Below are 22,775 nucleotides of genomic sequence, written 5' to 3'. Positions count from 1 at the left end.
TTTCAACCAATACGCATATGCATGACCAATTAAAGTTTTGGCAAGTTCATGATTATGAACCCTAAACACCACTTCTACCTTTCTCTTGTCACTGTCCACTGTCCATCGGTATTCCTTTGACCTTGAAAAGACAATTACATTTGTGTTTACTCGTTTTTTTTTCTTGAATACTTCTTTCACATTGTAGCACTACTTGAGATTTTTTACCACCTATCTTAGGTGCGGACATATAAATCACTATCACATTGAAGTAGATTCTTCAAATTTACTTTCCCCATTCAAGTAGGTAATCTCTTGTTTTGATTACGTGTTGAGTTCGAAAATACTCACTAACATCAATGCTAAGTGAGCGAAGTGAACTCTTACAATTTTCTTTGCCCATTCAAAGCTAATCTCTTGTTTCGATTACTTGTTGAGTTAAAAAATACTCACTAACATCAATGGTAAGTGACCCTTAATTGGAACCCATTTCTTGTATATCTTGTTTATTCGTTTAAAAACTTAATTATTAGGATTGTCAAAACTGGAAGAACCTTAAGAGTAGTTGCATAATGGGACAATTTGTGTTGTGCTTTTAGGATTTTCACAAGCTTCGCTATAATCAAAAGATGATTCTGTACTTTCGATTGCATCGTGCCTGCCACCTTTATTGGGTTTTCAAACCTCCAAAATCCCAAGTTCGCTATAGTTTCGGGTCAGGAATGGAGAAACAAGAGCAATAACCAAATTCTAAAGGGAAACACAGGAAAACAGAATCAAACTTAGATCGATGAGGCAATGACAATCTTTTTACATGACGCCTGTACCACCATACTGATACTCTAAGAATGAAACAAGACACATCCATCGATTCCAACTCTAAGATTCGTAATCTTTCCTGGAGTGGGAATTGGTGGGCACGTGGAGATTCCTGCAAACTGATCAGTACAGGACCAAGGATTCCAGCATGGTAAAACAACATACATTGGTGAGTTGGAACCGGTGGCAGAGCATCGATCTCTTTGAACCGAGTCGGTGCGAGACCACCGATTCGAACTCTAGGAAACCATGCCCTGCTATCACATGCTGGAATCGATTTGGTGCAACCGGGTTTTATTAAAAAATCATCATACTAGACCGATTTCAAGTTTATTTTTTTTATCGTTTCAAAGGATACTCCATCAACATGTATTAAAGTGTTAGGGAATGCTCATATACCTCTTTAGAGATAGAATCCAGTCCAAAAATTGGCTTGTTGTAGTCTTTTGACATTTCACCAACTTTTCTGTAACTACTTTCATCCATGGTGGGTTGGAACAAAGATGATAACTCTTGCACTTCAAGTTCGAAGAGAAAACACAAAATGGATTGGTGCACAAAATCAGTGTGGTCAACCTGTTTCACAGGTTGCGCGACCGATGACCTTGTTGATTTTGATGAGATGAATATAGTGCTTAGGGATTTGAATTTGGGAAATCTAGAGTTTGATTTGGTTTCTGATTTTTGGAGAGAGAAAAAAATAGAATTGAGGGTGGAAAAACCTCAAAATTGGTTTTTGTAACAACTTTGAGGACAGTTGCCTTGAACCATAATTGGTGAGAACTAATATACCAAGTCAAAGCTGAAATTTTACATCGCTTTTAACAGAAAAATACATTGCTTTTAAAACTTCCGAAATCAGACTAAGAGCATCTCCATTGGGGCACTCTAACAAACACTCTAAAAGTCTAATTGTAAAGTGTCAAATAAAGATTCTCTTTCTTAAGTGTCAATATTAAGACACTCTAAATTTTTGTGTATCCTTTTGAGATCTTTAAATTGAATAGGGAAAAAGTAGCTGAAAAGAAAACGTTTCTATTGGTTTAAATTTTAAAGTGACTTAGAGAGTCTCAAAGACACACTCTTGTTTTAGAGTGTTTCTCTTGAGTGTCTCTATAATAAATGCTCCCACATCATCATGGACTGTCAAATAGAGTGTTCTATTGAAGAAGGTATTTTTAGCAAAATCTCTAAAAATCCTAAGTGACACTCTAATTGTTAAAGTTTGAGCATCCCACTGGAGATGCTCTAATACAACATCCTATTGATGGCCACTCAAAGAGTCGACGAAAGTTTTATAGGCGCCTTTCACAGTAATAAAGACGACTCCTTCCGTCACAAATTTCCCCTCAAATCAGTTAAGGAGGCGCCTTTAACACTTATAGGCAGGCCTTTAAAACTTCCCAGGAGTCAATATACCCTTACTATATAAAATCTTTATAAACCTCTTCGCTTCAACACTCATTTCATGCTTTCTCGAGCAGCTCGGATTTTGTCTTCGTCCATCACTAACCGATTATCTTCTTCTTCTTCTTCTCGACTGTTAGCTTTCACCAAAACCAGATTCTTAATCTCTACTATTTCACCAGATATGGTAGAAACAGTCGATTCCAATGCGAAATCAAAGTCTAATAAACAAAACCCTAGTCCTATAACTTACACAAAAGATGAAGCTTATCTTGAATCTATCACTCAAAAGCGGATTCAACTATTTGATTCTATCAAAACTCAGCAAATCGAAGAACGTCAACGTATTGGGGGTGAATTAATTAAGTAAGATCACCATTTCTTCTCTACCCATTTTGTGATTTCACTAAAACCCTTTATTTTTAACTTTTGAAAGTATGTTGATTTAGGGTTTTTATAAAATTTGTAGAATAACTTTGCCGGATGGGGTTGTGAAAGAAGGGAAAAAATGGTTAACAACACCTTTTGATATTGCTAAGGAGATAGCAAAGAGTTTAGCTTCAAATGCTTTGATTTCTCAAGTAAATGGGACTTTGTGGGACATGAATAGACCACTAGAAAGTGATTGTGAACTTAAGTTGTTCACATTCGATACCGATGAAGGTCGTGACACGTTCTGGCATTCTAGTGCTCACATTCTTGGGGAGGTGGGTTTTTATCTGTTTTCTTGTAACAGGGTTCGTTTTGGTGAAATTGTTATCTAAATAGTTTGGGTTGAATTTGATTGGCAGGCTCTTGAGAGAGAGTATGGATGTAAGCTGTGCATTGGGCCATGTACCACCAGAGGAGAGGTAAATTGTTATACTCTATCATTTTGTTTATATGAAAACTAAAAAAAATTAAGAAAGAAGTGGAACGTGTAATATTTGTTTTCACGCACTGTGATATTTAATTATCTTGTCTCACTTAGTAGGCACAACCATGGAAGTGATATATGAGAACTGTCAAATACGAGCCTGGTATTTAGTTCTTGTATAATGTATAACTTAGTAGGCACAGCCATGGAAGTGATATATGAGAAAGAGCTAATATAGTCGCTTAGTTCAACAAGAAATCAGAGTAGTTTTTTCAATTCAAGTGGCATGGTTTTGTTAAAAGAATAAACATTAACTATTGAGGAATCATTGGAAACTTGCTATATACGTGCTTTATATTAATTTTGGGAAAAACATGGAAATATAGAAGTATCTCAAGCAGTTTGGTGACATGCGGATATTAGTTAGAAGGGTAAGTAATAATGCATCAAAACTTCATAATGTTTACATTGAGAATTACTCCTTTGACGGGGAAACACTAGGATATCTCTTACAAATCTTGTCAGGAGGGAGTTAAACGTTGATATGGTTTTAATGTTGGAATGGAAACTCCTACAAATCCTCCAAGTTTGGCTTCAGAGGAAAAGGAGCCTTTGACAGTTTTCAACTGCTATTAGAGACTGGACCAGGATATTATGATTCTTGAGTCCTCTGTCTCAAAAATCGTCTAGTCAAAAGAGCTCCCCCCTAGAGTTGGTTTCTTCGTTTGGGCTATGCTTCTTCGGAAAATACCAACTGCAGATGCCCTTAAGAGAAGAGGCTTCCACATCATGCATTCTCTGCAAGGAGGAGGAGCAGACGCTTGACCATCTCTTCCTTCATTGTAGAGTCGCATCTCTGGAAGTTTTTCTCCAAGTCCATCTCAATCCGTTGGTGCTGCCCCAACACAGCTAACCAATGCTTGCTCAATGGGATGGCCTCTACAAAAGGAAGAATAAGAAAGAGGTGTGCCAGCTGCCATCTATTGGAACATTTGGGGAGACAGGAACAACAAAATCTTCAAGGAAAAGAATCTAGCTACCAATGTGGATATTGAAGATGTTAAAGGAACTCTATTTTCTTGGGTTAGGAAACTTGACAAATACAAAGATGTAACTTTCCTTGATGTAGTAATTAATTGGGAACAAGGAATGAAATTTCGGTTTCGATGGAAATTTCGGTCGGTCCAAAAGTGGACATGTTTCGTGGAAACGTTTCGGTCCGTGTGGAAATTTTACAAATTTGCGGAATGATAAAACAGTTCTAAAACAATTAAGTTCGGTATTAATCTGCAATAAAACAATTAGTTTAGGGGATAAATTGAGTTATTTAACTCTATTAGTACTAAGGCCTCATTTGGGAAAGCTTAAATTTTCCACAGCTGCATCTATATGAGCGCTTTATTTGAAGCGCTTAAAAAAATTAATTTTAGTTGTTTGGTAATATATGTGGAAAGTGCTTTTTCATACGTAAAACTAGTTAAATACATTTGGTAACAATAAGCTGAATGTAGTTTTACCCAACCAATGATATATTGAACTAAATAAATAATGAAAATACATATTATCAAAAAAAAAAAAAAAAATAATGATCACAGGTGTGAGATACCTTAATTCTTAGATTAATTTTCTAGTTTCTAATTTTTTTATTATGTTATGTTACATTAACATATCCAACAATAAAAAAAAGTGAATCTTTGTTTTGGAGTTACAGTCACGGATTATCGCAACGAACCCCATAGAGTTGGCATTTGTCTTTTTGTAAAAAAAATCAAATCTTTTTAAAAATCCAGCTCTTGAAAATTAGATCAAATTTTAAATTTAAATATTATATTTCGAACAAACAATTTATAGTTAGAAAAATGGAATCAAAATTTGAGTTATACATACTAATTAAATTTTGATTAGGTTGGGGAACCAATATTGAAATTCAAAAAGTTAAATGCCCTATTCAGTTTGTTTAAAAACATCACTATTCAATTTACCTCATTCCTCTTTGCATATGGTAGAAGGACCCTATATAAAATACTATTTAAAAAATAGTCTACATAATTAAAAGAATTAGAAAAAGACAAATACTGTTGTATACTATGAAATTTAACCTACAAGTATAAAGGAGAAATAATGATTAGACTTTAGAGTAATGATGAAAAGAACAATGCCTCTTTAAAAGTTTTCAGTCTTCTAGACAATGAAAATAAAGAGTTTTAGTGAGAGAAAAAAGAAGTCTAGAGAGATGTAGAGAAAGAGGGTAGGAAGTGACATTTTGCATTTTGAACCTAAGCAGAGAAAAAATGTGAAGGGACCTTTTCAAACAAATTAGAGGGAGAATGGGTTCGAACACAGGACGTGTGGGGCCAACCTCAACCCCGGGAATGCTTCCCGAAAAAGCTAAATGCAGAAGCCACAAATTGTGGCTTCTGCTTTTTGGCTAATAAAGTGCTTTTAGAGCTTTTAAAAAGCTGAAAATTATTTTGCCAAACATGACAAAATGTAAAAGCACTTAAAAATAAGTGAAAAGCGGCTTTTCCACAGCTTTTAAGCTAAACCAAACGCGACCTAAAACAGTTAAGTTAGGTGTTTATCTGCAATTAAACAGTTAGTTTAGGGGGTACATTGAATTATTTATCAGATGTAAACCTAAAACACTTAGTTTAGGGGTCCAATCTGCTATAATAGTAATAGTTAGGGGGCTAACCAGAAATAAAACAGAACATTCTTGTTTTGTAGTAAAAATTGTTTTTCCCTTAAATACAACCCTTAATCCCTATTTCTAAGACTTCTCAGCCGAAACCGACTGGTCCCTCTTCCTCTCTCTCTCTCGAATCGGAATCTGAAGTTAAAGATCACCTAAAGAAGAGAAGAATCTCTTGAAGAACACAAGATTTGAGAAGTAGTCAAGAAAGATGGAACAAATTAACAGAAAGGTAGAAGATAAACGACTAAGGTATTATATGAGTTATGATTTTAGAATCTTTCGAAACCATAAACCTAAATCTCTGTTTCGAAATTTCGTGTCAGATTTTGGTGGAAATTTCGTTTCGGTGATGTGAATTTAGGACATGTTTCGGTCATTTCGACCGAAATATGTCGACATTTTATTCCTTGATTGGGAGGCTTGGATGTCGTGAGACGTTCCAACGCCCTCCCATAACCCTTGTACATAGTTTTTTCCTTTAATATATTCATTCAAAGTTTCAAAAAAAAAATGTTGGAATGCAAACCAGCATTGGTGATAGAGAACTATGGAGACTTGTGTTTTAGAATTACTCAATCGGGTATATCTGCTGATATGGATTCTTCTGAGGAATACAGATATCCTAATTGGTGAGGATATTGGTTGTGTAAACTGGATGTACGATAAGAGTTCTGCCTTTTTGTGTGCTTTTACTCCATTTGTACTAAATGATAGGCTTTATTAGGAGCTTCGTCAGGAATATGGCAGAACTGCGGAAAGCATGTGCAAATGTCTTGATTGAGTTTAGTTTGTATATGGTAATATCTATGTAATTATTTTGTTATACGTAAGGTTTGATTAATAAATGTAATATTGTATAAACTATTATTTTTTAAGGGAGCGGACCAAATTCTGGTGCTTCAGTTTTGGGATGTTTTATTTCTATCATTCTTATATTAATGTATAAATGAAGTGCTGATAAAATCATTACTTAACAGTATCAATGTGCTATTGCACCCCTGTTGTCTTTACTGTTTAGTTTGTATTGGTTGTTTTGCTTGATGGACATTTGATATAACTTGTAGACAACCAGTTGAGCAAAAATCTTATGGAATGTTTTACACTCTTCTTGTTCAGGGTTTCTATTATGATGCATTTTATGGCGAGTTGGGATTAAATGAGGACCACTTCAAAAAAATTGAGTCGGCGGCTCTAAAAGCTGTCGCGGTAAGTTGCTATTCGCAATTTCTCTTGTATATCATGCAAGCTTTAGGGGTAATCAGTGCAGGAGTTTGGTTTGTATTGATCAAATAGTCCAAATGCTTAAGCTCTAAGAGCAAATTTTTGAAACTCAAAAATGTCATTATAGCATGTAAATATATATAATTCTGAACCTGCACTACTACATTCTCCTATGCTGTTTTGGACTCTACAGATTGGACCTTGTCGGTACGGAATTATGAACATAATATGAATATTTTTTAGTGTTTATTGCTCTAGTAACATGTTTGCCATCAGAATTCGCGTTAAAAAATTTGTGAACCGTGCTACGGGAAGTACTGATGATAACTTTGCTCTTATGTATATTTCTGGTGAGCAATGGGTTTAGAACCACAATTTTCATACTATAGTAGAGTTGCTTCTAATAGCTCAATTGTCAAGCATATTATTTGTCATTGCAGGAGAAACAACCGTTTGAACGAATTGAAGTGTCAAGACAACAGGCTCTTGAAATGTTCTCGGAAAATAATTTTAAGGTAAGTTCCCGTCATGATGTACTTACAAATCACTCATCATCTGAGCAGTTTTTCCCTTACATGATACTTCACATTTTCATAACCTCTACGCATATTAAAGAATCAACTATCTTGTGCAGGTTGAAATCATTAATGAATTACCAGAAGATAAGACGATCACTGTTTATAGATGTGGCCCCTTGGTTGATTTGTGTCGTGGACCCCATATACCAAACACATCTTTTGTCAAAGCAATTGCCTGTTTAAAGGTAATGGATTACAACTTCACAAAACAATATGACATGAGCACAAGCTAACTTGGTTAAAAACTTAATACCACTTAAAAGTTAATGAGAAGCTTGGATTTTAGGCTTCATCAGCTTACTGGAGAGGGAAAAAGGAGCGTGAAAGCTTGCAGAGAGTATACGGGATATCTTATCCAGATTCCAAGCGTCTGAAGGTACCATTTTTCTATTGGCATGTTTTAGTGAATGATAGTGATTCACGATAATGAGCTTTATTTGTGTCTATTCATTCTGCTCCTGTTTACCTCTAAGGCTCTAATAACATGATAACATCTTAAATTTGTGTATCAACTTAGGGTTGATTGGTTTTCTCGTCAGACATTAGCTATAGCTGGTCAGTCATCTATACTATAAGAGGATTTTATTTTATAGGTTCATCTTTTTTACAGATAGAAAGAAGATGATATAATTATTTGGTGCATTGTGTATAGTTTATCACTGTTGTGCTCTGATCGTGATATCCTGCAAATATCATCGTAATTATTCTATTATGCTAAGCATTTAAGTCAAATATTTAATCGGGACTTGTCCCAAAATTCTTGCAAATCGGTATTTGGCCGACCCGTCTGGTGGAAAGATGCAAGTGTTTTCGAAAATGACTAATTTGCTAGTTAGAGGATCGAGTATGGAAATCTTTAGTTGGCAAGTAATGCATGTTACACGTTATATAACGTATGTTATTCGTCTCTTAAGAACTTAAAACATATCCTTTCTTTTCTAATGGTTCCGATTGACATCATATAATAAAATAATTTTTTTTTATTAAAAGTCTAATTTTGCAAGATATGCTATTTATATGTGATACTGTGAATGAGTCTGATTCATATAATAGCCCTAGGTGGACTAATTGTGGTTTACTCCGTTATTACTAATTAATTTTTTTTCTTAACTCTTATTGTGCAAAATTAAGATCTTTTTGTGAACTAGCACGGCAAAATGCAATTTTGTGCATATGTAACTATATTTAATTTTGTGATAAATATATTTTGTCAGAGTAGTGCCAAGTACAACCAACCTATCTCCCAGTTGTTGCTCCTTGGTTGTCCGACTAGACCTTGTATCCAAGTTCAACTTCGTCGTCAATATGTTTTGATATTGAAAATTTTGTATTCATGTTTGTTGTTTGTATTTCTTTAGTAATTAAAAATTTCTAGGCATGTTTGTTATTTGTATTTCTTAAGGGCAATTGCGGGAATAATTATTTTTTTGTGTTAAATTTGTTTGTACTTTAAGCAATACGTATTGATGTACTGCTACTGGAGGTCCAAATTATCGAGTGAGCTTTTCAACTATAATTTTGATGCAGGAGTACCTTACACAACTCGAGGAAGCAAAGAAATACGATCATAGACTATTGGGCGCAAAACAAGAGCTCTTCTTTTGTCATCCACTAAGGTATAAGAGTGACAGATTCTTAGTGTACTAAGCTTTGTCACGTAGATATGAATTTCCATGATTGTTCTCGCTGTAATTTCAGCCCAGGAAGTTGGTTTTTCTTGCCATACGGAGCTCGGATATACAACAAGTTGATGGAGTTTATAAAGACTCAATATAGGGAGAGGGGTTATGAAGAGGTTCAAATTCTAATTGCAGTTATCAACCTATCCAATCTTGAGGTGTTAAATGGTTGGATGCTCATATTAGTTTTCTTTGGCAGGTCTTGACACCAAACATGTACAATATGCAACTCTGGGAAACTTCTGGCCATGCTGCAAACTACAAGGAAAATATGTTTGTATTCGAGGTTAGATTTTCTAACTGCCACACTATCTTGGTTTAAGGGCTGTTATCCGTCCCAGCTGTCCACTTATCCAAGATTATGTTCACTATAACATGCTACCTCATATTAAGGCAGAAGATCCTGAACTTGGGAATACCTGATGTTGAACTCTTGTTGCCTAAGATTAGCATGAAACATAGGTAGAATCGTTAGACAAATGCCAACATGTCTAGTATCTTGCATTCTGATCACAAATTAATCATAGTTAGAGAGTCTAAGGGACAGTGTTGAAGTAAGAACACATAAAAGGATTGTTGAGAAATAGAAGAGAGTAGAGGCAATAATCAAAATGGACCACCTTTGTATATCTGAAATATGTTATTTGAAGTATCCCGACCAAGGAATAAAATGTCGACATATTTCGGTCGAAATGACCGAAACATGTCCTAAATTCACATCACCGAAACGAAATTTCCACTGAAATCTGATACGAAATTTCGAAACAGAGATTTAGGTTTAGGGTTTCGAAAGATTCTATAATCATAACTCATATAATACCTTAGTCGTTTATCTTCTACCTTTTTGTTAATTTGTTTCATCTTTCTTGACTACTTCTTCTCGAATCTTTTGTTCTTCAAGATATTCTTCTCTTCTTTAGGTGATCTTTAACTTCAGATTTCGATTTTAGAGAGAGAGAGAGGAAGAGGGAACAGTCGGTTTCGGTCGAGAAGTCTTAGAAATAGGGACTAAGGGTTGTATTTAAGGGGAAAATAATTTTTACTACAAAACAAGTATGTTATATTTTATTTCTGGTTAGCCCCCTAACTATTACTATTATAGCAGATTGGACCCTAAACTAACTGTTTTAGGTTTACATCTAATAAATAATTCAATGTACCCCCTAAACTAACTATTTAATTGCAGATAAACACTTAACTTAACTGTTTTAGTTCTAATAGAGTTAAATAACTCAATTTATCCCCTAAACTAATTGTTTTAGAACTGTTTTATTATTCCGCAAATTTGTAAAATTTCCACACAGACCGAAACGTTTCCACGAAACGTGTCCACTTTTGGACCGACCGAAATTTCCATCGAAATCGAAATTTCATTCCTTGATCCCGACATATGCTTATATATCTCTTACTAGTAATCTAGTATCATCCTCTGACACGTTTTTTTTCTTTTTGAATAATTTGATTTAGTAGTTAAGAAAGAAAAGATCAGAATTTACAAAAGCTCCTAGGGGCTAAAGCAGAAAGAAAAATTACAAGAAATACATTAAAGTTTCCCAATTCTCCACTAGATCCGTAAAGGATTTTAGCCTAGCCCAAGCAAGATTTCTACTCCAATGGAAAATGAGGCATTTAGCCGAGAAGAAGATTTGCTCACTCGAGACACTTTTGTCAGAAAAGATGGCTTCATTTCTACATTTCCATGTAGCCCAAATGGTGGCTTTAGGAATCATGTTTAGGATTTTCTTTTTTTGTTTGTTACCTTTGATCCCACCCCAAGCTAGCAACAAGTTTAAGATTGAACAAGGGATTGCCCACGAAACTCCAATGCTAGATAAGAATAGCTGACAAACCCTGATGGTAATTGAGCAAGAGATAAATAGATGTGGGACTGATTCCTTATCCTCTCACACTTAGGGAGTATCGACAAGTGCATGCGTGTTGGCTTACTAAAAACGAATGTAGTGAAATTTGGAACAGCAGCTATGAGTAACCTCAAGCGAGTAGCGTGACATGTCTCCCACCGTACTGTAGTCTGATGCTGCAAGCATCTGTTCTGAGCACAGGGATTATCCTGCAGCATTGCCAACTATGCAGTACGACTCGGCCGAGTCAGCCGAGTGACTCGGGACTCGGCTCGGACATACACCGAGCCGAGTCCTGACTCGGATCTGACTCGGGTCGTTACTAGTATATGCCAATTTTTTTCCCTTTATTTGTCACATATTAATTCTGTTTTTGAAAATATTCTAGAAATACCAAAATTTTCCGTTTCTTTCAAAAGATTATTAGTAGTAAGTTGCAATTACAAAGTTTATTAGTAGTAAGTATTTAAACCTTTGGAATAGCAAAAGATTTTCTAGAAATATACCAAAACATAGTTATAGAAAGTTGCAATTTAGTAGTAAGTATTTAAAATCTTTAGAATACCAAAAGTTTTTTTAAACATAAAAAAAAAAATTATTAGTAGTAAGTATTCAAAATATACCAAAGGATTTTCTGAATAAAATATTTAAACTACCAAAACATAGTTTTAGAAAGTTGCAGATTAGTTGTTAATTTTCAGTTTTGAAGTTTGAACATGATTACATTTTGAATTGCCGTATTAATCATATTATATGGAATACATACATTAGTAACTACTTATGGGAAGCAATGAGATCGACTCTGGCTGACTCGGCCGAGTGACTCGGCTGACTCGCCCCCTGACTCGGACTCGGATCTTGGCCGAGCCGAGTCCAAGTCCGAGTCGTACTACTTAGATTGCCAATTCACCATATATCTCAAAAACGTATACTACCAGTTGCAAGGTCCAAGTATTCCTTACTAAAAAAAGGTCCAAGGGTTCCTGCTATATCAAATAGACTTGCAAAATTGAGACAATTACATTTCATGTTAGGCGTTTCCTTTGGTTATCCCCATGGATACACAAAGCGAGTTTTCTTTATCTCCGTTGAGTTTTGAATAATTATTTTTTTCTTCACAGATTGAAAAACAGGAGTTCGGACTGAAGCCAATGAATTGCCCTGGGCATTGTTTGATGTTTGACCATAGAGTTCGTTCGTACAGAGGTGGAGTTTTGTTCCTAAGCTTTTTTGCACTAGAAATATTGGAGAACTTGTCACATGTTTTATGCTTAGAGCTGACTTCAAGTAATGAAGTTCTATAGTATGGAGTGCGTTAAGAATATGAAGCATAAGCTGCTAGGTATTTCAGCCATAATAGTGGTTCACCTCTAATAAATTTACATGGAAAGAGAGTCAATCAACAATTGTTGTGTCATGTCCTCTTCTACTCTTCGTTGGCCTCTGAGAAATTTGATTCTAATTCTTGAATAGGCGCATCACATTGGAATGTATATAATTAAAAAAAATTAATAAGTCCAAGGGCTAGTTAATAAGCTGAAGCATGCTAGAAACCCGATCCACCAGTTTCATTTCCCTCAACTGATGTTCTAGTTTAGTTAGAATTTATTTGCTTCAATAACCTTTTTATATTTAGTTTAGTTAGACTTGAATCAGGAGACCATTCTTGTGGAGATTAATTTATTAACTTTTAGATGTCTAAGTTTGATTGGCATCCACTATTTATACTACATCACCAGAACTCTAGTTTGTCCCAAGCCCCCAAACTTTGCTTGCTCTGAACCAATATCTGGTTTCGTTGCTAGAAGGTGCCCTAATTTTTTTCTGAATGATTATTTATATAGGTTTCCTACATTTTCTACTTGGTTGTGTTCTAAAAAGTCTTGGCCAATGCTTCTACTTGTTTGCTGAAAAATTATTCAATATGCAAGTGGAAAAGTGCAAGCACTGCAAATCTTCCGGAATGTGCCGGGGTTGACTACTCTATGTGGCTAATACTTTATTAAAGCACCTCGTTTAACTAGAGGGTTAATTTCTTACAATGGCTAATGCACAATCTTTCAAGTGCTCATGACTTTTTGTTTTTTTCTAGAATTTCTCCATTGTGCAAGCTCTTTTGCCCTTTTTCTCCATCGTTCATTGTTCCAGTTTTCTCTACTTCTTAGTTGTCTTATTTCTGCTATTTGTATATTTACTGTCTGCGGTGATATTTCAGAGTTACCTCTTCGGATTGCTGATTTTGGTGTATTGCATCGGAATGAAGCTAGTGGGGCACTTACTGGCTTGACACGTGTCAGGAGATTCCAGCAGGTATCTTTTGGTTCAATGTCTTACCTGATATGTGCAGTGTTACTTCATACTATATGAACGACTTCAAATCTTAATCATTTGACTTGGTGGCAAGCGTATCTTGTGGAATAGCCACTCAGTTACTTAATTCTGTAGGTACTTTCTTTTCCCAAAAGTAAGGTAATGGATGATATATTTTGGGTACAAATATTCTGGAGTGCTGGATTTTAGGGAGTAGCAAAACCAGTAAGTGAGATTCAGAATATGGTACGGCAGGGAGGATAGAGCTTCCAGTAATGGCGGTGCAAGTGCAACCCATAATTATGAGCCAGAACCTGGGTTTTGAACATGTGGATGTTGACTAAAGCAATTGTTATTAGTGGCTGCTTAAATCATATCAAATTCATTATGTTTGGTAGCTCATTTCTAGCATATCCTCATCAGAATTGGTCGGCCCTTCACTTAATTGAGTGCACAATCTTCATCACCAGCTATGTTTTTCTTAGAAAATATTTGTTTGTCTTCGACTATGAAAGTTTTGAAATGTGGTTTTTTTGTTGTGAAGTTTGTGATGTTCTGATAATAGATGGCAGGTGATAAGATATGGAGGATGGTAGATGATGTGCCACTGACCAATTCCCCTTGATATCTTGGGCGCTATATGTTTTACGAGCATCCAATATTTAATATAACCCTCAACAGATTATTTAAATCTTATAGGAAAGAGATCAGCAAGAAAATTTTATTTTTATTAGTTGTTAAAAGCTAAGAGTTTTTAAAACCACTTGTTTTCCTAAAGACTCTGACTAAGTGACTACCCAATATCCAATATATTTACCATACTACCTTATAATCTTTGGACGACATTTGAAGCTAAATGGCTCTGAACCCACAACCTAATTATAGTTCATGCCTTTATAGTTACGTTTTATCTTTTGGTGATCCATATTCTATGTTGTACATTCAGATAGACGTTTTGAGATAATTTAGTCCATATCTTTTTTCAGGACGATGCTCATATTTTCTGTAGGGAGTCTCAGGTGAGCTCAAATTTACTGATAATTAGCAATGACGAGTTAATTTACTTAGTATGCTTGATCTGACTATTTGAATTCTAATATTTTCAGATAAAAGATGAAGTTAAGAGTGTTTTGGAATTTATAAAATATGCATATGACGTATTTGGCTTTACGTTTGAGCTGGAGCTGTCAACGGTATGATTATGTTGTAGTTCTTTTTCACTGTTAATGTCTAGATGCTTTGGACTTGGTACTAGATGCCACACATTTGATGCTAATAAGCTAGATCATGTAATGTCAGGATCCATGTTTATATTAATATTGTAACAACTTGGCATCTGATATAATCCATTTCAAGTGCATCATACATTATAGCTGAACTCCATGATAAGCCTTCCTCCCGATGAATATGATACGGCATGGAGTGTCTTTTCTTACCGCAATACCACGTTCTCTAGTATTGAGAATATTTATGAACTCTACTTACTGTGACCATATGCCATCAGATATGGTTAGTCATGATTTCTGAAGTTCGATACTAATTCTCTTTATATGTGTGTAATGTGTTTGCCTATTATGTTACATGAGTTTACTTAGGATTGCTAGAACTGTCCAATAGCCCGTTCTTTGTGTGAAGACATTCTTACATACACATCAGTCACTGTACATTTGTTCAAAACTTGTCTCTTTATGGTTTAAACGTGAACTTCATTTGTACACCCAATTTTTGGAAATTGGAAGTAATCTAATTTCTTTTTATGGCTTATGTTGGATTTTGACTTATTTATCTGCTAAGTATTCAAATTGTTTTTCACGTGTGCCTAGCATGTGACTGGAAATTTGGTTCGTAGAATGTTTCATGTTTATGGCTTAAAATGGAGAAGCTAGTTTCATATCATTGTTTCCATGTAGAGACCCGAGAAATACCTTGGAGACATAGAAACATGGGATAAAGCTGAAGCTGATCTCTCTGAAGCATTAAATGAGTTTGGGAGGCCATGGCAGGTGAGCATTTTTTTTCTGAATTGTTCAGCGTGTGCCTCGAACCCTTGATCTCACCAATGTTTAAGGAGGTCGAGGTGCACGCTTTTGCGTCCCGCCTTGTTGACATGTTGTTACCTTGTTTAGTTTCTTTAGTTCGTTTTTTTTTCTTTCTTGGATTTTTTAATGTATACATCACCCTTCAACACCAAATGAGTCTTACTCCATGTAATGAAGCAATTATAGTGAAAGTTGTCTTATTCACTTTCATTTGTTTAATTTTTGCTATGCATGCTGCCTATTATTACGAAAGTTAGTGACGTAGATTTGTACCTCAAAGACGCGGTTTTCCATCAGACCATGCCTAAACATCGTTCTCTTATATCTGTAGATATCTTTTCCTGTACAACATGGGTATTAGTTTTTTTTTTTTTTTTTTTAATTATACTGACTCATACCCGGTTATAATGATACCTTTTGGATACTCGCCCTACGCCAGTGAATACCATATGGTGTTTTATATGTACATTTTGCGTGTAATTGTACATTATGGTGTTAGGTTCATAAATACTGCCATAGGTCAATAACATCTGACACTGTATCCCAAATTGAAAGACTACAAGTACAGATGAAAGAACAAATTACTAAGACAAGAAAATTTTGTCTACTGTGATTTTTAGAGAGGTGTCTAATATTGATGATAGATAGCTTTCTTCCCTTGTATATCTATAAGTAATGGAACTGAAGTACCATAAAACATTACCTGATTGCCATGTTACGTAATTAATGTACCTCATGTAGTTGCTCTATAGTTTTGTTTTTCAAGAAAATAGTTCATTGTCATGCGGATTGGGGAACTTCCGTTCTTAAACACATTTCACTTCGTTTTTCTTCTAGAAATGGTTGTTTTATGACTGCTGACGTAGATATATTTTGCAGATAAACGAGGGAGATGGTGCATTTTATGGACCTAAGATAGATATTAGCGTGTTCGATGCTTTGAAAAGGAAGTTTCAGTGTGCAACACTACAGGTGCTACATATAGCCCAGTTGGATTTTTTCTGCTTCTCTTTCTTTTTTCCTTCTTTCTTCCCTCTTCATGTATACGTCATCTTTTGCATGAGATCTGTTCATGATTTAATTGACAAATTTTTTTAATTTTGCAGCTGGACTTTCAACTACCGTCTCGCTTCAACTTGTCTTATTCGGCAGAGGATGAAGCTAAGAGGGAGAAACCTGTTATGATACACAGGGCCATCTTAGGATCTGTCGAGCGAATGCTTGCTATACTTTTGGAACATTACAAAGGGAAGTGGCCTTTCTGGCTAAGTCCACGACAAGCTATTGTGTGCCCTGTGTCAGAAAAATCACAAGCATATGCGCTAACAGTAAGTAGACTCACTTAATAGGATTTCACCTTTTCCATATCTTAACTATCAATTTCCCAAGTAGTTAAGTAAGCTGTCAGTGTGTATCATCTTGTCCATACGGTTGGAAGGCATTCCTCTGTGTTGACATTGATTCACACTGGTTTGCATAACCTTGACAAAGAACCAGAACTGAGGTCCAAAATTCGGACCGAACTTTTGGTCTGATTTCAAACAAACTGTTCTGATGAACCAAAATTGTGTCCTTGTCCGGCCAAATAACAAGTTATTGGGTAGTCACTAGCAACCTCTTTATATTGTGACAGAGAGGTTTCAGTACGAGAAAGGGTGAAACAAATTCAACTTGATATAATTTTTCTCTCTAGCACTTAAATAGGAACTGCTATACCCGGGGAACAAGTGGAGGATAACGACATCTATTCTTTTTCGATATTGTTTCATTCTTACAACTTTCTACATCGAAATGTTTTAACACATTTCTGACTATTCTTTATTTCATACAATGAAAAATATTATCAATTTGTATTCTGGTCGACAAAGAAGAATGTTCTGATACAATGTGGTATCCCCAATTGTTTTTGTAGGTACAAGATCAGATTCACAAAGCCGGTTTTTATGTTGATGTTGACATCACAGACAGGAAAATCCAGAAAAAGGTACATCTCACGTTGCCCACATCAATTTGCATTTTGTCAGTCTCAAAAAAGGAAATTTGAAAGCACGAGGCATATAGAGAAAATTTCCTTCCTGTGCTCCGTGTTGTTTAACCCTAGATTAAGCTGGGGGAGCGGCCAAAAGGACTTACGCAGCCACAGTCTTAATGGTAAACATTTCATATTTTCTGCAACTAATGCAATTCTCTGTTGGGGTTTATGTGTAGGTTCGAGAAGCTCAACTGGCGCAGTACAATTATATATTGGTGGTCGGCGAGGAAGAAGCAAAAAGTGGACAGGTTTTTGCTTCTCTTCCTCTTAATTTTCTTCTTTAAGCACTATACCTGAATGTGTTGTTCTATCTCTCTTATTATTACTTTGTTTTCGATATAAACCATATATCTCGAATTAGCGAAACCGGTATCCACAAAGAAAAGAATCAAAACAAATATAGAAAGATCAAATCGAACTAAAACTTCGATGTAATTAAACCATTTGGATGTTAGTTTTTAATTCTCGACGGATTTGCAGGTAAGCGTGAGGGTTAGAGACAAAGGAGACGTCTCAGGAAAGAGCATGGAGGACCTACTCACTTTCTTTAAAGAAGAAGCAGCAGCTTTCCGTTAAAACTACCTTATATATCAAGACCTTCAGACGGTAGAAACATAGGCTGATTTGAAACTGATGGACAAGAAAGCAAGAGTGTTCCATGTAGATGGTGAAAACAACCTTGCCAACGATGGAAAGGATTTATTTTGGTGATTGATTGCTAGTAGTACTCATTTTTCATTCACATTTTGTAGCTTTTATCCTCTTCTTCCTGTTTTTTTTTTTACTTGGAAACAAGGGCACTAACGTACCGTAATAGACTTCATCTTTCATTTCTGTATTCTACTAAGCTGGTTGTCGGCGTGATTTTTTTTTCCACCTGTCTTGTAACTTTCGCAATTTTTGTCGACAAAAATCATCGTCATGGGCCATGAAGGGGCAAATGCATTAACTTTTACTTGAAAAACACATTACAAGAAGGAATTTTAGGGTTTGGAAGGACATCCACCACCACCAGGTCCTCCAAACAAGGTAGCTAACTCATAGAAATCATCAACATGACCAGAAAATATGAGGAGATAGCAATCCAATGTTTTATCTTCTTCCAGTTTTACTCTACTTGGATCAAAATCAACAAAGTCTCCATTTTCATTTGGAATTACCTTCATACTTCTTATATAACTTGACTTTGAATAATCAGTAGGAAAATGACCATTTCCCATTTGTGGTGATGGTCTCATGTTACTATATGCACCTGCCACTGCACCATATTTGACTACTAAAGCATTTTTAGATAGATGAGTGAATAGCTCATTTGGCCAATACCCTATGTATATGTCATTGATGCTTAATCTCCAATCTCCCAATTTTGGTTCCTCCCATCAACAAGTATATCGGCACGTCAACTTTATCGTACGTGTTGCTTAATCTAAATCTGATTTGCTCAAGGGTAAAATGGTAGTTTAAACAGAACTTCGTATAAATAAGGGCCACACTAAAGTCGATGACGAAAAAATTATGAATCTGATATCTTATCAAGTAGAGTCATGAGAGTCGGAGATTAAGAAGCAAAAGGACAATGGGAAATCTATTTGAGGTTCGAATAAGACTTTTCATCGGAGTTTAGACTTAAAGATACGCAATATGCTATGAGTTGAGTGTATGACTTACCCTAAAAACAATAGCTTTCATTGCATATTGTTGTCCTCCATGCTCTGAAATAGGTGTGACACCAGCACCAAGACTTACCCTTGGGTCAATTTGTACAAAACCTCGACATAGCATATTAAAGCAACCAGTATCTCCATAATTATCAGCCTGTACAATAATTATATGAAACTCCAAATTCGTTAGGGTTCATCTTTTGAATTGAATCCAAGTAAATAATAGCGATAATTGACATATATATATATATATATATATATATATATATACACGTACCGTCCAATAACCAAATAATCGAGTTCGGTTGTCGCCAAATATTTTTGGGAATACCTAAAAATTATAAAACAAATTATTCAAGAAAAGTTGGGTTAAAGTTGGAGATTATGTATATACTAGTGTATATCCCGTGCCCTAGGGAACGGACACTTGTATCAATCAAATGTTACGAAATTTATTGTTATATTTTATTGAGAGAGAGAGTGAGATTTTTTATTAGTTATTATTTTTTGTATTATTTATTTTATTTATTTTCTCTTAAATTAGTTATTATTTTATTGAGAGAGAGAGATTTTAATTTCTTTTTTAACCCTTGAAATTTATTTTGTTTCTTTTTTCTTTAAATTAGTATTTTTATTTTTAAAAAGGAAAAAATTATTGTTTTTTAAATAGGTAACTTTATTTCTGCAAATGACTATATTTTAAATTTTGAGAATTTTGAGAAGGACTTCTAGACAATATCTTTCATTAAAAAAAGATGTTTTTCCCAGTAATCGTTTTCATTCTGTTTTATTATACTGATATAAAGAGAGAGAGAGAGAGGAGAATAATGACTTACAGCCCATCCAAATTCAATGCTATTGAGTTCTTGAGGTGGGCCATTTTGAACCCAAAGTTGAGCAGTGCTATATTGATCAGATTCTACCATTGGATTTGCTGTAGAGATATGACCTTTGGCTCCATACAATGGTTTGTCTTTATCAAATGGTTCTACTGAGACAACCTATAATATAAAATTAATACTTCTCTTTGAGATACTCCAAAAAATCACCTACTAATATGCTACTCCTAGTGGGACCAATTTTAGGTTGTTTATCATTTCAGAATTTTAGTCCTAGTTTTACTAGTGAAAAAAATAAATAAAGCACAACATTAATCCCATTTTCGCGTCAGCATCTGTGAAGTAGACAAGTCTTCGAGCGATTATTTCCTTGCAAACTGGTTCATAAGGAGAATTAGGCCTAATAACCTCTACTCGATATCAGAGCGAGCGTATATGTCAGTATTTTGTAATCTTAGTCCAGTGTGGAGGAGAGTGACGAAATACTTTGCTTTTGAGGGATCATTCCCAACTAAAGGGAACCTCCATCTTCCCTCCGTGTTAGAGGAGATAGACGTTTTCTTGTAGAACTAATAAGATTATAAACTCTAGTCTATATAGTAGAGACACATACATGTTACCACTCAATCAAAATGAACTTCGCATAAACCATCATTTTTTATATTAGTACGTTATTGAAAACAAAACGAGAAACTAGAAAAATAAAAATAGATCACTTACATGGTAATTAAGGTGTTCACCATTCTCTTGATTATATGATTTGATCATCTTGGAGAGATGCTTAGCATTTAACAATTCTTCTTTTTTAGTCCTTCGAATGGGTACCGTTCCTGATGGACACTTTTCATTGGAAACAACGAACGAACTCTCTGAATCTTTAACATGTGAAACGTTTATTTCATCTGTTGTCTCTTCTTGAGCAAGATCTAGTCTCATCTGTATATTTAGTAAGGGGAAATTTTTCATATTTAAATTAGTATTAGTTACTAATTAATTACATTAGTTAATAATATCAAGCTATATCAATTATAATTAGATTAAAGCAAATAATGAAATCTAAACAAATAATTTTGAAGTTTAAAGAGACAAATAGTATAACTATACATCCAATTCTTTGTTCTAGGTTCATTACCCGCCGACATTTAGGTTTATTTATTTCTAAAATGTCAACTGTTGTTTGGGCTCATATAAAAATGATTTATGGTCGATATTTGTTGAGATATATAACCAACTACCTCTAGAAATCCAATATAAGCAACGAATCTATTGTATCACTATGATGTTATTTATATTTTGTATACTACAATCCAAGACGATAACGAAACTTCTCAAAAAAAAAAAAAAAGACGATAACGAAATGAAGATAAAATAAGCATAAAAGACATTACCTGTATATTGTGATTTTTAAGCAATGGGTGATCCAAAGCTGGTTGTTTATAGATGTCTATGCAATCTAAAATATCACCATATTCTGTCTGTTAATTCAAATAGATAGAAAAAAAGTGAAGTTAACTCTTAATTATCAATATTAACAAATACCTAAACACCCATCTTAATATTTTCAGTCATGATATGATGGCAAATACATGGGTTGGATGTTGCACGACATGACATGGGACACAAGAAAATAGCATGAAGGCATTTATATTCTTTAAGGATAGGGATCACAATTCTTATTTCTAAGAAGAAAAATGATAGCCAAGGCGATTTTTTTTGTCATATCTAAATCTAACTCGTCTGACTAATCTAAATTTGAATCATCTGATTTGAATGACACAAAATTACCATATTAACAATTCAGACTGATTAGACATAATAAGTCAATTCAGACATCAAGTCTGATTTTTTATGTGACTCATTTAAAAAACATTCCTAAACAACACACGACTTCGTGTAGATATTTTAAAGAGAAGTATGGATAAATAAAGTAAAAATTGTTTAACTAGAATGGTCTTGATAGGGGGTTTATTGAGCATCTTGAGTTGTTTCTCCAACTCCATATCTACTTCATTTGATAGAGTACTCCTTCCTTGTGCTCCATGGTACTTGCCCACAATGAAAACTACAACCATTGCTATGAATATAATGACACTAGTACCTTTAGAATCCATACTCTCAAACCCAAATTCCAAATGTGAAAATGAAACTAGATATACCCTAGAATTCTCATATATAAGTGTGAATGTGTGATTGAGTTGATACATTTATTTGGCAATTGATTTTAGATTTTATTGGCCCTTCCATTAGTGTTAGGGGTGGCAATTTAGTCCGAACCGGTGGGTTTTTTCCCGAATCCGCCCCTAATGGAACGGGTTTTACCGCCCCGTTTATTAAATGAGACGGTAATGGTATGAAGATAAAACCATTTACCGGGTTCGGGGCGGGTTTGGGATTAGGTAGTAAAACCCGCCCCCCCCCCCCCGCCCCGATTATATATGTTATGTATTATTATATATACAATAGGTTTCTAAAACTTTTTATCTTATATCATCAATTTAACTATTTTATATTATGTAATAAGTTGTAGTGTTTATAGTTGATAAAACCAAAATGTTATAAAATTTTGTTTATAATATTTATATTATTTTGATTAATCTGACTTATTTGAAATAAAAATATGAAATTTATGTTTAAATCCGACCCGCCCCGCACCGTTTCATGTTAAACGGGGCGGGGCGGGTCGGTAATGGTTAAGTAATTTCTAATCGGAACGGGTATGGTAATTAAATACCCGCCCCTATTAACTATTGGGACGGGAATGGTAAAACCCGTTTACTAACGGGGCGGACTTGGGAAAG

At 34.9% G+C, this 22,775-nt stretch overlaps 2 protein-coding genes across 2 annotated transcripts; one reads left to right on the top strand and one right to left on the bottom strand.

Annotated features, from left to right (window-relative positions):
• Window positions 1-2,095: 2,095 nt before the first annotated feature.
• On the top strand, window positions 2,096-18,311 carry LOC147556155 (Threonyl-tRNA synthetase). The gene is made up of 20 exons (XM_086663926.1): window positions 2,096-2,571; window positions 2,675-2,912; window positions 2,997-3,056; window positions 6,873-6,962; window positions 7,418-7,492; window positions 7,612-7,740; window positions 7,842-7,931; window positions 9,083-9,171; window positions 9,254-9,350; window positions 9,434-9,520; window positions 12,218-12,302; window positions 13,312-13,406; window positions 14,393-14,425; window positions 14,513-14,599; window positions 15,317-15,409; window positions 16,325-16,417; window positions 16,552-16,773; window positions 17,358-17,429; window positions 17,654-17,725; window positions 17,958-18,311. Exons 1-20 carry the CDS (start codon window positions 2,267-2,269, stop codon window positions 18,051-18,053), a joined length of 2,208 nt encoding a protein of 735 aa, XP_086520052.1. The 5' UTR covers window positions 2,096-2,266; the 3' UTR covers window positions 18,054-18,311.
• A 96-nt stretch (window positions 18,312-18,407) lies between these two features.
• Window positions 18,408-22,173, bottom strand: LOC147556154 (protein neprosin-like). The gene is made up of 7 exons (XM_086663927.1): window positions 21,921-22,173; window positions 21,366-21,452; window positions 20,698-20,913; window positions 19,975-20,139; window positions 19,416-19,469; window positions 19,146-19,292; window positions 18,408-18,850 (listed from the first exon to the last, which is right to left on the bottom strand). Exons 1-7 carry the CDS (start codon window positions 22,086-22,088, stop codon window positions 18,461-18,463), a joined length of 1,227 nt encoding a protein of 408 aa, XP_086520053.1. The 5' UTR covers window positions 22,089-22,173; the 3' UTR covers window positions 18,408-18,460.
• Between the last annotated feature and the right edge of the window lie 602 nt (window positions 22,174-22,775).

This window comes from Eschscholzia californica, unplaced genomic scaffold (assembly GCF_041429995.1).
Source record: "Eschscholzia californica isolate CP2 unplaced genomic scaffold, dmEscCali1.0.p SCAF_2, whole genome shotgun sequence".
In the NCBI taxonomy this organism is placed as follows: domain Eukaryota; kingdom Viridiplantae; phylum Streptophyta; class Magnoliopsida; order Ranunculales; family Papaveraceae; genus Eschscholzia; species Eschscholzia californica.
The sequence above is the reverse complement of the archived record's forward strand: the minus strand, read 5'-3'. Positions and strand labels throughout refer to the sequence as shown.

What these genes read in the sequence shown, in the direction of transcription:
- LOC147556154 (XM_086663927.1), bottom strand. Translation starts at nt 22,088, where the DNA reads ATGGATTCTAAAGGTACTAGTGTCATTATATTCATAGCAATGGTTGTA. An exon ending in CCCCTATCAAGACCATTCTA is followed by an intron (nt 21,453 to 21,920) that starts GTTAAACAATTT and finishes TTGAATTAACAG; the next exon opens with ACAGAATATGGTGATATTTT. An exon ending in TTAAAAATCACAATATACAG is followed by an intron (nt 20,914 to 21,365) that starts GTAATGTCTTTT and finishes CTAAATATACAG; the next exon opens with ATGAGACTAGATCTTGCTCA.
- LOC147556155 (XM_086663926.1), top strand. Translation starts at nt 2,267, where the DNA reads ATGCTTTCTCGAGCAGCTCGGATTTTGTCTTCGTCCATCACTAACCGA. An exon ending in TTCTTTTGTCATCCACTAAG is followed by an intron (nt 9,172 to 9,253) that starts GTATAAGAGTGA and finishes CTGTAATTTCAG; the next exon opens with CCCAGGAAGTTGGTTTTTCT. An exon ending in GTGTCAGGAGATTCCAGCAG is followed by an intron (nt 13,407 to 14,392) that starts GTATCTTTTGGT and finishes ATCTTTTTTCAG; the next exon opens with GACGATGCTCATATTTTCTG.